The following is an 18,286-nucleotide window of genomic DNA, read 5'->3' as shown; positions in this document are numbered from 1 at the left end:
GCAGTGGGGTCTAAGTTTTTCCAAACAGGGTAAAAAAGTTCTGATATTTCCTCAGATTAAAATTTGGCCTTTGTTCAAAATTTCAAGCTCTAGTTCATTCTGCAAAGGAACTTGAGAAGTTCTTCCAGATCGCTCAATGACTTTTGTGAATAATGAAGCCGAGAAAAACAGGTAGTTGAGGTTGGATTTGAATTTGAATTGGGGACAGACATCTTGGAATGCTACATATTAATAACAGTAACGAATATGCTCAAAGAGAAACATCGGCCCTAGATTTAGCACAGGTGGTTGGTCCAGAAAACAGGATGATAAGAACTGAATCCATCACTGATTAAAAAAAAGAAGAAAGAATTGAGTCCATACATGGAGAACTGGCAACAACGTGCATTTTTTCTTTTTAATTTTTTTTTTCGTTAATCAAAGGCATCTTAACCATGGGCGTGTTTGATTTGATTTGTAATTTTTATTAAAACAAAATTCGAAAATTTAAACATTAATTGAACATACTCTGACTGAAAGATCAATTTTGAGAGATATTTAAAATAATCATATCTCTCCTTTCCTGTTTTTCATACATCTAAATCTAAAAATTAAAGTGTTTACATATAATTTGTACAAGACGAGAAATAAAGTTAAAGAAAATGAAAAGTAAGAGAAGAAAATAAAAATTGAGTGATTCTGGGTGAGATCGGTAGCCATATGATATGAGCAGTGTGATGGTCCTACCTTACAGCAATTCTTGGTTGAGAACTTAAGATGTAGAGAGGAGTGTTGTGAGTTAAGAGGGTATGGGTGGGACACACATCAATCAAGATGATGAAGTTTATTACTATTTCTGCCAACCCAAGACATTCCCGCCTCATCCTGTCAGAAAACCTCACGTTCTTCTCCACCTGCTTCCACCAAATACTCCTTATCAATTATCTAAGAGTCACCTTTCAAATTTGTAGTTCCAAATTAATTGCCTCTATTCAAGGGAAAGTTTTGACAATACAAAGAAAATATTATTTTTAATTTAAAATCTTAAAATAATGAATGTATGAGTTTTTTTTTATATAATATTTAACTTTTTTATCTGTATAAAACTTACACTTAAAATTCTCATTAATTTTAAATACAAGAAAATAGGATATTAGCTTCATAAAGTCAATTTGTGAAAAGTATAATTTAAATTCAAAAGGAAGAACGATGAAAAGTATAATTTAAATTCAAAAGGAAGAAAAATGAGTTGTTGGATGTGATAAGAAACAAAAGAACAAATTAGAGAAGAAGAACACGAGGTTAAGGTTAAGGGTGTGTTCTTTTTGAGAAATGAATTTGAAAGTGAGTGAATAGATAAATTTAAACGTATTAAATAGATTTGGAGGTGAATGTATTATTTGTTTTAAGAGATTTGGATGTTAATTTGAATGAATTTAAAGATGAAGTTTGAATGATTTGAGTGATGTAATAAATTAAAAAAAGAAAGTTTCAATAGATAAAAGATAAATATTATAAAATTGTCCATGTTACTAATATTATTTATTTATTATAAATAATTATTATTATGATTAATTATTAATACTATTACTATATTAGCATAAATAAGACACTATCACATTTGTGTGTACTTATTTTTTAAATATTTATGACATTATATTAGTAGATGGTAATATTATAATATCCTTAAGTTAATATACAAAATAAATTTATATTTATTAAAAATAAAATAAAATAAATAAAAAAGAAAAAAATAACTAGATGAAAAAAAATAAGTACTAAAATAATTTTATAGAAAACATATAAAAATAGTTATTAGTCTTTAAAAAGTAAATAAATAATAAGATATTTCCACACCTCACACTACAACACCGTATGAAGCCCAAACTAAACTACTAAATAAACTAGCAGCCACACCAAAAGAAGTATAGGGTATTTTAGTAAAAACATTTTATATAAACGATAATTACTTTTGCATTTTGTTGAATACAGTGAAAATAAGTTTGATATTAATATTTCTTACGAAGAAAATACACATAATACTATATTTATAATAAAAAATATATGGGTTAAGTCCAAAATATAAATAAAGAATAATAATAAAGAAAGTGAATATAAAAGACAAATATATTTAATAATCTAATATATCTATAATCTAATATATCTAATACTATTGGCAGTGAGGATTTTTTTTTATATCCCACAAATCATTACTCACACTCCTAATTATTTGAAATGAACAAGGAATTACTCAGCAAATTCATCTCTATGAATAGTAAATAGATAGAAAAGAACATAGAATAAGTGTGGTGAAAAAGGAAAAAGTGCACTTGAGGAGTGAGAAAAAAAGGAGGATGGAGGAAGAAGATAAGAAATAGAATAGGGTTAATTTGTTAATGGAATTAAATTAGTGAAATCAACGTTTTAAAGCATTATAAAAACTTAAAAGATTTAAATAATTTATTTTTAAAGATAAAAAGTTAAACTAATTAATAAAACTTAAAAAAGGAAGAATCATTTTACATAATTCATCCCAAATATAACTTATAAAATGTCAACAACATACCTCTTTTTAACATTCCTCTTTTCTATTTTCTCAAGATGAATTTTGATTCTAAACTAGTCAAAATATTTATGGAAGTGCTTTGATAATGCCATGTTGTTAAGTTTATAAAGAGAGAACAAACACTAATGATACCTGAGTCCAATTATAATATTCCAATTAAAATAAGGTAAATTCAATTTAATAAAGCGTCACCCATATATAAATATCCAGAGAGTGCGGAAATTAGATAAGAAGGTACACAATACCCCAACCATGTTCATAACAAAAAGAGAGGAGACACTATTTCTGAAAGTGAGGGAAGTGGAAACGTTAGGACAAATTGGGGTCTGTTTTTACTCCTTGGCCCAGCCCTTAGGCCCATTAGGTTAAGGCCACCCTTAAAATATTAAAGCAGAAAACTGGACCTTACACCAATCACATAAGATATTGACACAACTCTCAACCAAAAACCTTAAGGCAATTAGTTTATGAGTCTTTATTCTTATATAATGTTTTACTTTCTCATTTCTAACCAATTTGGTAATTAGACTCACACTTGAATTCCTAACACATACTTTATAAACAACTAAACACATGATATTAAAGAAATGTTACTTTTCTTCATTTTTTTTTCCTTACGAAATTTTTAAAGATCAAATAACATCAATACTTTTTTTTAATCAATTATATCTTTTCTTTTTCTCTTAATTTCACCTAATATATGCAAAGTACATAAAATAAAAACTGTGAGAAATCTAAAAGAAGAAAAAAGATTTTAGTTGTTAATTTTACTTAGCCATTAAGATGTAAATATGTACATCCTTCTGTCTATAATTTTTTTACTTGAAAAAAAGAATGTAAATATAGGAATAGAATTTTGAACGGGGAGAGAGAGGGTGGAGGGATCAACTGATAAATTTTTCATTTGATTAATGCAAAGTGAAGTATGAAGCTGCAAAGCAAGATCTCCATATTCTCACTGTTTGTTCCATCATTTTTTCTTGTAGCTTCACATCTAAGCAATCATTTGCACACAAAAATGGATAATACTAACTCAGTGTCAATCCTGAAACAATTCCTTTTACAATCAAATCCAATGTAGATTCAAATTAAAAAGCTCCAGCATGTATATGTCTTGTACAGACATTGATCGATCTTGTGAATCTATTCTTCTTTTTTGGATATATGATCTCTATTTATATAATTAGCTATAATATCTGGGTTATTAACATTAAGAAAGTGAAAGCTTAGTGCTGATTTCTTGGGTTTCTCTGTAATGATCCACCTTGCCACCATCGCTTGCAACTGAGTAACTCAAACCCAGTTGCAAATTCGGTAATTCTTGCTCGTCTTTCTGCATAAGAAATCAAATAATTCCACGTTATGTTGAAGAAACAAGGTGCAGAATGTTATTGTTTTTGTTAAAACCTAGTTAGTTAATTTACCTTAATCCGAAATGGTGGATCAAATTCTAGCTTTAAACTGTTGGAATAATTGCGAGGTTCATTGGATTTGTTAGATAAATATTCTGTGACGCTTGTGTTGTTCACGAAGCTCCATTCATCTGGCTGAACTGCTTGTGATCCATTTTTAGGAGCTACAATGGCAGGTAACTTCTGGAACTTGGATTGATGATTGTTTATAATTTCTAACGGAAGCCAGCTTTTTTCTTCAAGCAATTTGCTTGGTCTCGTAGTTGTATCCTTTGGCTGAATTTGGCCACAACCTATTGATTTTATAAAAGGTTGATGATTGATGTACCATTGTTGCTGCCTAGAAAGAATTGCAGACATGGGTTACTACGAAATAATTTTGTTAAATTTTCGTTTTGTAAGAACACCAAGAATTTCAACAATATCTGCAATTATCTGACCACTTTTTTTTTTTTTTGTAGTAACTTATTCAAAGGGTTCCCATCGGTTTAAAGTTATTGGAAATATATTTATAAATATTTAACTATTATTATATTTTGACTAAAATATCCGTAACATTCAACTAATAATAGTTAATGAAGAGAGAATATTGATAGAAGTGAGGAGTTAAACTAAAGATAATAAAGAAAGTAATTTTTAAAATAGAAAAACTTGTAGGGGAGAAAGAGTGCTAATTTTAAGACGAAAGAAGTAATTTACAAGAATTTTTGGGAAAAGGGTAAACACAACTTTGTTATTAAATTGTATTTAATTATAAAAACTAACAGCTTGTATATAAATTATAATTGAACGAAAAAAAAATGAAAAGTATTTTATATGTAGATGTAATACCCGTTTTTTCTTGAACAAATTCGATGCAAATAAAAGTTTGTTCTGTTACCTTGAATCAGTGTGACTTGGGAAATGATAATGTTTGTTGAATTGAGTTGCCAGAATGATTCCACCATTCCCCATCTTAAGATGTTGTTGAGGACTCATGGACTCATGGAGTATCACAGACCTACGTAACTTTTGGTTTTGGTTCCACCTATAGGTTTGACTTAGTACTGCAAAACATAACTGAATTGTAAAAAGTTCAAGGAATATGTGTTTCACTAACACAAAGAAACCCTAACCCTAAATCCTTACTACCTACATCATTTTGATTAATTCAGTATTCGTTATTGGAAAAACCCCTTCCGTCGATATCCTTGTTCAGTTTAAGTTTAGCAAAACTAAATAGCAAGTTAGAACTCATTATCATTACAAATTATAAGAACTCAGTATGGTAGTGTAGTACCTTGCCCAACCTCGTCAAGTTTCTTGCTTCGATACATCTGAAAAAAGTTGAATGTTGATTATATATACATCATCAACAGATGCTTTTGAATAAACAAACATTTAATTTAGTAGATAAAATCTTACAAAAGTAACCCATATAGTTTATAGGAAGAACTATCATGGTATGATAAAATAGGCTTGAATAACATTTTCAAATACTTGCTAAATCATTTGAAATGAACAAATTTTGATGACCTGCACATTTATTATACTTGTAAAAACGCACTCTAAGGAAAAAAGATAATTCAAAAGAGCATTTATCTCTCAAACTTCAATTTGTGGTACCTGCAAGTGGCTCTTGACGTGAGCAATGCTGAGTCCTTGAACATTCATTAGCTGAAGCACCAACTTGGGTGTTGCTCCTGCACCAGGTAATGCAGAGTTCAATGAAACGTGTTAACTCTTTCATATGAGTAGTGATGCTTTGGAAGAAGATACAAGAAGTAACAAGTACTTACTGTCTTGACCACCAAGTCTTTCAACAACATGCACAAATGAATGATGAAGTTCAGGAGTCCACCGAAGCCGAGGCATCTTGGATCTAACATATTGTCTCACCGTTCCTCTTCTGTCATTGCCTTCTCTTGAAATGCTACTTCCATTTCCTGAAGTTCCCTCCTCCTTTACTTTCTCAATATTATTGTCGTTAGTTGTGAACTCATACCCCTCTTCTGCATTACCATTAGTGTTATCGTCACTGCAAGCTTCTGCATTCAAGTCAAATGTAGAGCATTTCTGGGAACATCCCGATGAAGTTTCCTCATTGTTATGAATCTCATGTCCTTCTGACATGTTTACTTGTGGTTGCACGGGTTTTTGCCTCCAACCAATCGACTTTTTTCGTCCTTTACAAAGTTGGAATTTCAGGTCTGAAACAAACAGGAAGTATTTTAATGTGCAGCATATTAAAGTAACGTGAACAAGAATGTGTGAGCCTGTGAGGACAGGCTGTAATTTCTCAACGAACAATTACTATGCTTTAAATCTGTTCAAGTAACTGCACGGAAATGCTATGAATTTATGGTAAAGTAACTAAAGTGAGAAATTTATGGCAAAAAACATTTATTATACTGGATGGATCCCCATTAGACAAATATTATACATGCATGTGTATATGGATGCACATGTATATAATTTACTGTTGATTAAGTGGAAGTGGTTCGAAAATCAGGACTCTAGTAAATAATGCAACCAAACTTCTCTACCGCGTAAGAGGTGAAAAAGAAATCTAATTAATGCCAGGTTCAGATGAACGAACATATTTATCTTGTAAGCGCCTTTTATATGAAAATAAAAAGTTCACCAAGTTATGGAATACTCAAGACTCGTGTAGAAGGGGGGTTAGAAATTAAATCAAGGCTTGAAGAAGAAATCCAAACAATAAGACTGGTGAAAATTGTGGGGGAAGACGAATTCGTCTAGGTTTCGTTTAACTTTTTAAGTCAATAAACTGAATGAGAAGTGATTTTTCATTTAACTATACTGATAACACCAGGTTCCATCCAGTAGGTTCATGGCAAACAGAAAAAGAAAGTTCGGATAATTTAAAAAATAACAAGTTCATAAACCAATGCAAATTCTTAGTTGTCAACTAAGTATGTATGTTTTTTGATGAAATGGACAGGATAAGCATAAGAACAAGGTGTCCAACACACACAACCTTTGTATATAACAGCAAGATATATGATCACACAAATGATGAGTACATCAGAGATTTTCAAAGTACAGTCTCACTCATCATACACAAAACGCATGTTGCATGGTTAGATAAAACGCTCTAGAAGAAAAGAAAATGAAAAAATTATCTTTGGGGCAGAAGTTGGCAAGTGATTATGAAATCTTCAACAAGCTGCAGCGACTGGAGGACAAGAGCTATGGCAAGAAAAGAAAAGGAAATTCAGGAACATCCATGATCCTAAGAATACCTCTAAAAGGGAGATGGGAAAGAAAGTGGGAAGAATTTATAGATCAAATCACTACTAAAAGGAGATAAAGAAACAAAAATAACCAAACTGCATAATCTTTAAGTGTTTATCCTATTTTCTCTCCTAAAATAGTAATACTAACCATCTAAGAAGATGATGTCTTTCTCTTCGAAGTCTAAAGATCATGTGTTGTGTTCAACTGCATATCCAAACATATCTTCATATCAGTCATCTCGAGAATGAACGGATTGAAGTGTGGATTAGTCTTTGGATCATATGGGTGGAGGGTTTTTGGTAGGGATGTGTTTGTGGTAAATCATTGATTCAACACCATAATTAATTAAGAGTGAACAAGTTGAAGATGGTAGAAGAGAGAGTAATTGGTTTGGAAAGGAAAAATGGAAATATTGAGAATAACAAAATTGAGACAGAGGCTACTTGTTCCCTTTAAATTGCAATAAACCTACATAATGGATGCAGACGCTGCTGGTCCCTTTTGTACTGTTGGAAATCATGTGACAACTACCACCTTCTCTCTATCTCTCTCTCTCTGCTTCAGACTCTTTTCCTTGACAGTTGTTAAAATCTACCACCCTTCTATCTCTTCTGGCTCGTGATTATCTTAATTGTTTGACCTCTGTTAGCTAGGTGAAATATTTTGTCAAACATTCACCATGATAGCTATAACATCAATATTCGTGCAACTATATCATGGGGCCCAACCTTCACCAACATATTTCAATTTTTTTCTCACCTAAACTTAGACTTTTCCCTTATTTCAGAACCACTGTTTTAATTTTACTTTATTTTTCTTCAAATATAACACATGTTTCCACAGGCCCCTTCACACCACTTTTGGCAAGGAATAATGCAGTGCCTTGGGGATGCGTGGATTATAAAACAGAAAATTTTGGTGGGAAATGTGCATAAACAAGGACGTGTAAAATTTAGTGTTTGTAGCACTTTCAACTACAACTGATGATTGCAATATAATATGATTGATGCACATTCGACAATTTGTATTCAAGTTTAATATTAGTGCATGAGCTATGACTAGAATCTTGACTCTACAACTTTAGACTTCCATGCACGGGGAGGGAACAGCAGAGATTATTATAACAACTCATACTCATCCAATAATGACGAAAATTATTCCTATACAACCATTATTGGTCAAAATATACCTTTCTTTACATAACTTGGTAACCAATTATATGATCTATCCACGTCATATCATTTCACTTTTTAACCTCTTGTAGTAAGAAGGATGAATTATAGAAGGGAGAGAAATATGATTCGTTAACAATTGTTTGACAATTGTATTAACTTTCTTCCAAAAGCAATCTAGAAAAGGGTGGGAATTTGAAATTTTCATCCGCTTTATTGACTTCTGACAATGGACTCAGCTGTTTCAATCGTTACACACCCTCCACTGTATATGGTTTAATCTATCACTGTCTTAGTCAATCTCAGATTCCATACACGCCCTGTTAATAGTGAAAATTAATGTTTAAAGGCTTCAGAAAATAACTGAGAGTAAACAATACCAGTTTTTATTTGCCTACGTTATAATCTACACTGTTACCAGAGTGAGGGAAACATTTATGTATACAAGTTGGGTGATTAAAAAGGAAGATGGTGGGTATAGACATGTATTTATATATAAACGAGGAACGAAAAGTTGTCTCTCTGGTAACATGTGATGATGATACGGAGCATTGATGGTTTTTCCCTCCAACCTGATAAAGTGGACAACACTCAATCTCATAAAACTGATTTGTAAAATGAGGTTTGTATCATATTTATATTATAAATTGATCTTATTTTAAGTTGATGTCAAACTTTCAACAAACTCATAAGCTTCCAGCGAGAGATTCTTGTTTGTCCCAGTATCACTAAGAGGAATTACTGCTCTTAGATTTTGGCACAGCAATTGAAATCAGACGATACCAATTACCAAACTCCGCAAATTTCCTTGTTAAGAACATGGTTGTGCTAAGAGCGAAGATGACTCAGTGGTTAAATGGATGATTTGAAAAAAAAATCGTAAATTCGATCTTCTGTTAACAATTGAGAAAAATAAAATTTGTTTAGTAAGTTTAAAAGAGACTTTAATTTTTCAGTAACAAAAACTAACACTGATAGAAGAAAATATATTAATGACATATTACGAGAGATTAAATAACTGAAAAACAGAAGTTTTGTTGTGTCTTGCATGTGCAACAGAGTTGACATTCTTCGTTATTTTATACTAATTATCACGACTAGGGCATGGCTATCGTCTAAAAATAAATAGCTTTTTACTCGTCTATTTATTTTTGTTTTTGTACAAAGCTTACAACGTGTTAGCATTAAATATAAAATAATATTAGTAATTTTTGAATTTTCATTCTAAAATTTTTTATTTGAAAACCCAAGATTTATTAGAAACATGATGAATTATAACTTTTGTAAATCTTACTTTACAGAAAAGTTTTATACAATTGTTTTACGCTTAAAATTACTTTTCTTGACATGATATATGAGAATCATTTTAATTATTTAAAATCACTTTAATCTTATTTTAACAAAATTTATTATTTATTAAAATTATTATTTCATTTATTATGGAAGTATCATTAATATTTAATTTCATATTCAAAATATTTTATAACACCTAAAAAATGTTTATATAATTTTAGATTCATTTTCTCTTACAAAAATAGTATATCACTTATGATTCAAAATTCACAAATGAACTTTACATTTTTACACACAGTCCAGTCCCATCCGACTGGTTCTTAACCTCAACAATCTCCCTCCTAACATTAAAAAAAAAATACAAAAGGACTATTATTATTTTGTTTTGAAGTATTATTAACGTTAGCAATTAAATACATCAAATTATAGGGTTGTTGAGAAGTAACTATAGTCACCGTTGTACATCAATAATGCTAAGGATTCAAGGACCGGGACTAAGTATAACTAGTACAACAACAAATAAAATATCAGTTTTTTTAACCATATGTAACTATTTTTAAATTTAAACCAAAGAGAATTTTTTTTATTGTTAGTAATAAATGTTTTATTTTATTGGATAAAATAAGTTTAAAATAAAAGAATATGAAAATGAAATATTTGAATCATAGTATTATTTTTATTGGTATGATTTGTCAACATTAAAATTCAACGTCAAATTAGGATGGTGTAAAATTATACAATTTAGTTTAGGGCTTATCTAAACAACAGAATGTTATCTTAAATTAATAAAGTGTATCAATATTTAAAATTTAAAACTTCAAATTAAAATAACATTTCAATAGTAATGTTTTAAAACATTAAAAATTTTCAAAATAAAAAAAAAATAGTAAAACGTATAAATCAAATATTGAATACATGATAATTTTTCAAACATATACATGATAATTTTTATTGCATCACTTTATTTTATCAATAAATAGTTGATTGAATATAAAGATTACTTGAGTTAATTCAAACCTCTTACAAACAAACAAAAGTGTTTAAGTATAGAAGCACAGAGAAAGTATAAAATTTTACAAAGAGTATATAAAGTAAAAGGTACACATATATTAATCATTGTAATCATACTCACTTGTTCCATTTCCTACATTATAGCAGAAACATACAATTCGTGTTCACCTCTTTTTTCCTCTGTCATATGTTATAATAATAATTCTAAATTAAGAAAATAAATGAAATGCTTATTTTTGAAAGTTAAATCTTAAGTGAATTTCAATGTTTGTAAATACTAATTAATTTATTCATTCTTATCATTTTGACTTTTATCCATAATCAATACCTAACCTTTTGAATTACAAACTAGACGAGGAGGTTAAAATTGACCTACTGACTACTATTCTTTTTTAATTTAATCTAATATATTTTATTAGTTATTTAAGGAAATCAGGGCATAATTATTTTTCAAGTTCTAATCAGATATTTTATTAAGTGTGGCTGGATTTAATTTTTGTTTAAAGAAAAAGAATATCCTATATTACTTGGGTTCAATCATGGACATCACCAAAATGTTATACTAACATTTTTTGTTTTACTTTATATTAAATATTTATTTTATTTAATTCCAAAATCCCTCAAGTCAACCCACCAGTTATCCAAATTTGATATCTTTGTATGTTTATATTACTTTATATTCAAATTTGAATGTTGATGGAGATTTATAGAAATACATTTGACGTTTCCAACTCACCTATTCCTGTGATATTTTGTGGACGAAAAGATAAGAACAGGAGTTTCAGGAAATCCTAAAATGAAGACTTTCATGATTGTCATGTTTGAATATTTAAAATCTTATAAATGGTGAATTCATGATGTTTGAATGTAGTCAATCAATTATATATTAAACTAAGTAATCACAGTTTGATCCACAGATAGAGAAAGAAATAACAAATTATAGTATCTAATGAACACAATAATGTCATAATTTAAGCATTACAAGATAGGGATAAAAATGTAAAATATAATCAGTAAAGAAAGCATATTTTCTAAATAGTGAAGAGAATGACTGTATTTATGGATTTAAAAATTTTAAAAAATACATAAGAAATGCAAGAAAAAAAATTAAGCATCAAATTTCATCCTCTCTTGTTTGTTACTTTACACCTCTATTTTAATTAACCTGATGATAAGATTATTAATTTTATAATAACTATTAGTAAAAGGTGTTCTAATAAGTTGGTATAAAATTTTTTATATTATTATATCATAACAAAATTGTTAATATTTATAATAGTTAATTTATGAGTCATATTTATAGCAATTTCTAATTAATTGATGACATCAAGAGTTTATCATATTTTTATGTCTTAAATATAATTAACATGTAATTGTTATCAAAAGGAATAAAATTCTCTTTTCTATCACTACAAAACAAAAATCTGGATGTGATCCACAACCACACATAGAAAATGGCTTTTGTTATTTATACCTTGCAATTTATTAAGTACACCTCTTTCTTTTTTGTTTATTTATTTGTTTGGCTAGTTCATGCTTGTTCAACCTTTTTTTTCTGCTGTAAACATTATCTTCCATTACTTATGCTTATACCATTTTCTTTTTTCTGAATGTGATTCTTTTGTTTTCCATTTCGTCTATTTATCAATTTTCTTTAGAAATTTTATTTCGCAAAATTTATAGTTCTTTTCAGAAATGTGGCCAGTTATGTACTATTTTAGAAAAGGATTTTCATATTAGTAAGTTTTTAAGTCATAAACACATTTTGAAGCAACCGAATAAATAATGTTGTACATGTTATTGATGGAATATGTATTATTCATATCGAATTTGGTAAAGAAACACCGTAATCAAAGGAATGAAACAAGGTTTAAAGATATACACGCAAATATGAAAATAATTTTTTTACTATATTTATATGAAAACATATTTTTATAATAAAAACAAAAAGGGAAGGCAAACGTATTCAATAAATTGAGATATGTAAATTGAAAAAACCTTAAGCAATATATCATTAAGGCGGTTTCTTCCCCCCCATCAAATTTTTCAATGCACTCCATCATTTGTATTTACTTTCTAGAACACACTAAATCAATTTTGAAAACATTTTTTTTCCGAAAGATACTCACCTACTTTTCTGGAAACTACTACTAACCCACTCATTTAAAAAAAAAAAAATCCGAAAACTATGATGCGAGTGCACAAAAAAAATTGATTGGGTGCAAGAAGCAACAGGCTATCATCAATCAGAGTAAAAAGGTCCAGTAACACAAAATAAAAAATAAATTTATATATATATATATATATATATATATATATATATATATATATATATATATATCATTATTAATAAGGTTCATTTTATAGTCATCACTGCAAATTCTCAGCTGAAGTTTGTAGCATAACTTTAACTTGCAATGAGACAGACTCTCCTCTTTTTAATTTTTCATTAACTAAGATCTTAATTTCATTCTCCTTACCTCTTCATTTTCAATCTTATCAAATAATGAAGATGAAAATCATAACATGAGCAGGTGACAACCACATTATTAGTTCTTAGTTCTATCATCGTGCATTAATTCTCAAGTTCCCAGGAAGTATTTATTTATCCATTGTTAGTGAAAGGGTTTAGTTGATAGGATCTCTTCACCCAGGCTAAAGAAAGGTTGGTCCATTCTATCAATTAGAGCCTTCGAGCACAGTTCGTATTGGTGCTATTCCTCTAATCCAAAAAAAGGTAAGTTAGAACAAAGATACATAAGGTTTAACCAACATTCCCTGCCACCGTTTATCATAGTATGTACAGTTACCAACCATACAGATGAGATGGTTAATTATTCCGAAGATGTAGCATCTGCAATTTATATCCCCATCATATTTAGTTTCTAGTCATGCCTGACTAAAGTTATATAAATACAAATTAGTTATATCCTTCATCGTCTGATAGTAGGGCCTCTGTACACACCTCTCCTAACAACCAGGTTTTCTGGCGCTTGAATCTCTTCTAACCAGCTCACTTCAGATGCTTTTACCCCACAAGACTGATCCAGGTCAACACCTTTAACAGTAGCACATGCAAGAAACTAAATGCTTCAGAAATTATTGCGACATTGAAAGAGGGGGGAGGGGAGAAGAAGATAGTAGAAGGAAGAGAAGTACCTGGAAGTTCTTTCCTAGGTGACTTCCTGAAATATGAGCAGTGTCTCCCATCTTCTGATGAATAAGGAGGAGAAAGAATGTCAAAGAGAGCACATGGGGTTAAGGCTTTAAAGCAATGAATGTTGCCACCCTTGTTTGGATATAGAATTGTTGTGTTACAGGGTGCACTCATCTGACAATCTTTCACTAGTTCTGCTGGTCTTGCTGCAAAAGTAGATAAATCATGAATCTCTTTTCTAGTTTAGCAAATCCTCTAAGAACAGGAATCAAGCAAAAACTAAAATAAAATTGTTTCTTCAACTAACTTAATGGGTATACTCAGATTAAAGACATCACCCATCAAACCATCTAAGCAGTAGCAAAGTAAACGAAACATCTATATTAAATTAGCATGCATCAATATGGAAATTCATAATACTCTATAATAGCATGCATCTTTACATGCCAACAAAATAACTCAGTCACAACATTCTTACTGAAAACCTCAAAATAACATCCACCAATGGAACTCTGGAAGCAGGTTTCCAAGATAAAATTATCTTTGTGGAAATTCAAACACCATGCGTCATGTATGATGACTTTACTGAACCGTGCACAGTCCCTTGGGACAGTGCTTGGTCTATTATGCACTAACTAAACCATAAGAGCTCTAACCAATCTATGATGCTTAGATATCCATGCCCACGGGTATGCACCTGACCGCTCTTAGACCTACTGGGCGATTTGACTACCTACATAAGCACTGAAAAAGATTTACTCCCAAGTATGTTCTCTTTTTTCTGCCTACACTCCTATCCCCGTTATTGCTCTTATAGATTAACAAGAGTATCAAAATGTTCTTATGGTATCCTGTTCTGATCCAGTCTATGACCAGTATCCACCATTGTGAATCAGCATGAAGCTATCAGCATGAAGCTGTCCAACCTCATTGGGAAGTCTCAAGACCAACCCCTCAAGTATGCAAAGTCAGGAAAACTTGTAATTTTAAAAAATTCTAGAAACCCTATGTTCAATTCTAAAAGCCAAAATCAAACCATAAAAAAATGCAGCAAAATGAAAAACATACATCAGAAACAAAGTTTGTGCGTGACATTTATATATAGCCCACTCGAACCATGCCACATGATGTATCCTAATATATAGCAATATCTCAGGGAAAATTACAGAGCAGATAATCTGCTACAGTATTAATGACAATATTAGCCTTCAAATGCCATAAAAAAGTGAAGGGTATGGATACACGAAAGTTAACTATGGTTTGCAGCTGTCTTCAACAGTTTGTCTGGTAGGGACATGTTAAACAACTGAAATTATGACTACGAAACTTTCATCCTTTCAGAATAACAAATTCCAATCAAATAAAATTCACCAAGATTAACAAAGGCAGTTTTATAGTAATTCAGAAAAAGATGTTCTAAACCTTGTTCAACCTAATGGTAGCTCAAGTGCAACGTCTTGGCTCTTAAGTATCTTTAATTCACACTATAAAAATGAAACAATAGTAATGTGATTGATAATTGTAAAATAGAAAGGGGTCCAGTGAATGAAATCAAATTATATAGCTGAAGTGCAACGATTGTTCAACTTGTACTTCCTAAGATAAGTGTGAGAATGAAGATATTCAAACATTTATCCTTAGGTTGTGCACAATGCTATAACTCATTCTTTACCCCAAGGATATTCACAAAGCACAGTTACAGATAACATTTATCCTTAGGTTATGCAAAATTTTATAATGTAATATTGCCAAACAATTTCAAATAAATATATTTAGGAAAAGCAACATAAAAAAAAAAAAACCACCATCATATATTTACCTTCTAACGTTTACAATGATTTAGAATACTTTTATTAAAATTATGAAATCGTAGTCAGACTACAATTAATGTGCGGTTCAACTTTTCAGTGATTAACTTCACGAAAAGGATATGCCAAATTTATAAACGATTTAAGTTGAAAACATAGTAGACACTGGAAAAAGAAATGAGGAAATAGATTACAGATAAAAGGTCTATAATCACCTTCAAATGAAAACTAACATTTTTTAAATCATAATAATATTCATTTGAAGAATAGAAGTTTGAGCATCAAAAGTTGCAAGACTTGGTTTTTATTTAAATATAGCCAACCTCTTAAGGGGCGCTTTGACACTCATGTTGTCATTGAACCATCTTCTCAGATGATATTGATGGTAGTAATGAATGACTAGTGGGAGAAATGGGAGGCGATGGCAAGGATACCAAAGAGGTTTTGAATTTTTGATGATGACATGACAACAACTGGACTTGTCGAGATATTTCCAATTTAGCTGATGTGCATGAGACTTTGGTTTAGAGTAGGCCGTGAGAAAGACAAGGGATAGGTAGGTGCTGCTGCACTTTCAAGCCAAGCATTGTAAGTTGATGAAACTAAGCGAGAAAGAGGAAACAATCTACAGATGTCACAGTAGTTATGATGTTAATGAAGAAGATTTGGATTTAGAAAAGGATTGACAATTTCTATTTCTTATCTAGTATCGAGGACACTAGGAAACTTGTATTTGGTTGATTTTACTTCTATGTTCTATTTAAGGCATCTATCATGTATGGAAACAAATGACTTTTTGTTGATATACATTGCCTAAAATAGAGTTGCTGATTTGCTGCTTTATATGTGTAATTATGTATGATTCTGTTTCTACTAAGGGAGTTTTGCAAACTATCAGTCTCATATCTATGATTCTGTTTCTGTTAAAGGGAGTTGCTGACTTGCTGCGATATTTGTATGATTCTGTGAATAAAGTTGTTACACATTTGATTCATCCTATGACTATATGAAGATTGCCTGCTATATAGGACTATATTAAAAGAATTAAGAACAGACAGTCACTGTCCCGCTATATAATGCTCCGCTTTAGCTCTTTCAGGGTCTGCTGCTATCTAGAATTTAAAGCATTGGGTTGAACACATAACAGATGGAAAAAGGAAAAACCTATTCAGCCAAATCATTGAAAGATGATATTTAAACAAAACTTTTCTAATGCAACTACATCTTATAAAAGTCTGAAGCATGTGTTCATCACCTTGAGATGGATCATCTGACCCAGGTAAGTCCAGCCAGTCATATGACCTTACATGTAAAGTACCATAAAGAAGTTTGCTCAAAACAGTCATTCCAGGATGATTATGAAGCGGGATAATAGAACCTGGAGCCATACAAAATATTCCCATCTGCAAAAAAAACTCCACCCTTATTATCCAACCTCCACATCTAAATTCAGAAAGGAAGACTCCAAACAGATTAATAAGAAGACGGTCAAAAGATGTAAATAAAAAGCTTACTGAGAATTGGTCACATTCATGCAGGTGTATGTACTTAATAGGAGGTGGATACTGATAACTTCCATTACGCCCCTTTTTGCCATTAGTACCATTCAAAGAACCCTTCCATCCACGCACCAGTTGTGCCTCTTGTTCAAGACCCACATTAGAAGGCTTCAAGTCATCTAGCATGGAAGTGAAATTAACGAAATGGTTAACACAAGGACACACACTCTTCACCGTGGAACAGACAGCAATGTAACAAGCATCTAAAATAAAATCAGGCACTGCATTATACATTTCATAGAAAATTATAGTGAAACATTATCTAGGGTAGATAGTCATTGTACCTAAAAGGGCTCGAACTTTTTCGAGAGCTTCTTCTGAGATGGGTCCCTCAGGAGACAAAGATGCCTTGCAAGTATCATATAATTTCTGAACAATTGGCATTATGTAGCAACCAAGTACAACCAAATGCTCCGAAATCAATCTGAATATGCAGTGGTTGATGACTTTTAAGAATCCAATGAACCAAGATGAGATGGATGTAATGTTAACTTGGATCCAAAGAGGCACTTGGGTCACTTGACTTTATATCGATAAAGTAAAGGAACAGCTTCCTTTCTACGCAACAGAAATACATTTGCGTAATTGATCAGCTCAAGTCCATCCCCAAGCACCTTGACAAGGAAAAAATTTACAACAAAATCAGAATAAAATGAGTTCAAAGCATATCATATAACGCGTGAGGTGCAAGGGGGAATGTGAAGAGGTACAATACACCATAGAAAGAGAAAAAACCCATTTGGGAAAGATGGGTTTGATGAGAAGATAGAGATCAGGAGAAGAAAGTTTGAATGAATGTCATACATGAAACCGCTCTCCCTCGACCTGACGACCACAACATCGGGGTGGGCACTGAAGAGGGACCAGAACAGAACAGAGCAGACAACAAAAGACACTTGCACAAAACCAGATGTCGCTTTTAGAATACCACCAGCTATGTTTTGATGGTTTTCCTTTTTATTCAAGGGAAAAAGATAAAATTATAGAAAGCGAAAGAAGTATCGGGTGAAAGAGGAAAAAATCAACATTATTAATAATATTGTAAGTAAGAGGATTTTTTTTTAATCTTAAAGCTAATTATTGAAATAT

General features: G+C 30.9%; 2 protein-coding genes across 6 annotated transcripts; both read right to left on the bottom strand.

The window, feature by feature from the left end:
• Positions 1-3,457: 3,457 nt before the first annotated feature.
• On the bottom strand, positions 3,458-7,819 carry LOC114187451 (two-component response regulator ARR10-like). Of its 4 annotated transcripts, none has more exons than XM_028075711.1 (8): positions 7,670-7,818; positions 7,345-7,401; positions 5,736-7,149; positions 5,563-5,639; positions 5,237-5,273; positions 4,838-5,003; positions 3,970-4,297; positions 3,458-3,878 (listed from the first exon to the last, which is right to left on the bottom strand). In XM_028075711.1, the coding sequence occupies exons 3-8, from the start codon at positions 6,067-6,069 to the stop codon at positions 3,756-3,758; spliced, it is 1,065 nt and encodes a 354-aa protein (XP_027931512.1). In that variant the 5' UTR covers positions 6,070-7,149; positions 7,345-7,401; positions 7,670-7,818; the 3' UTR covers positions 3,458-3,755. The 4 variants fall into 4 exon arrangements, with proteins under 4 accessions (XP_027931512.1, XP_027931511.1, XP_027931513.1 ...); XM_028075710.1 differs by having other exon boundaries at positions 5,736-6,146; XM_028075712.1 differs by lacking the exon at positions 7,345-7,401 and having other exon boundaries at positions 5,736-6,146; positions 7,670-7,819.
• Positions 7,820-13,326: 5,507 nt separating this feature from the next.
• On the bottom strand, positions 13,327-18,142 carry LOC114186909 (plant cysteine oxidase 4-like). 2 transcript variants are annotated; one of them, XM_028074980.1, is made up of 6 exons: positions 18,002-18,142; positions 17,482-17,811; positions 17,153-17,316; positions 16,894-17,041; positions 13,833-14,036; positions 13,348-13,731 (listed from the first exon to the last, which is right to left on the bottom strand). In XM_028074980.1, the coding sequence occupies exons 2-6, from the start codon at positions 17,579-17,581 to the stop codon at positions 13,607-13,609; spliced, it is 741 nt and encodes a 246-aa protein (XP_027930781.1). In that variant the 5' UTR covers positions 17,582-17,811; positions 18,002-18,142; the 3' UTR covers positions 13,348-13,606. The 2 variants fall into 2 exon arrangements, with proteins under 2 accessions (XP_027930782.1, XP_027930781.1); XM_028074981.1 differs by lacking the exon at positions 18,002-18,142 and having other exon boundaries at positions 13,327-13,731; positions 17,482-17,717.
• Between the last annotated feature and the right edge of the window lie 144 nt (positions 18,143-18,286).

The sequence above is a fragment of the Vigna unguiculata genome, chromosome 6 (assembly GCF_004118075.2).
Source record: "Vigna unguiculata cultivar IT97K-499-35 chromosome 6, ASM411807v1, whole genome shotgun sequence".
NCBI lineage: Eukaryota > Viridiplantae > Streptophyta > Magnoliopsida > Fabales > Fabaceae > Vigna > Vigna unguiculata.
This window is presented reverse-complemented; position numbering and strand designations above follow the sequence as displayed.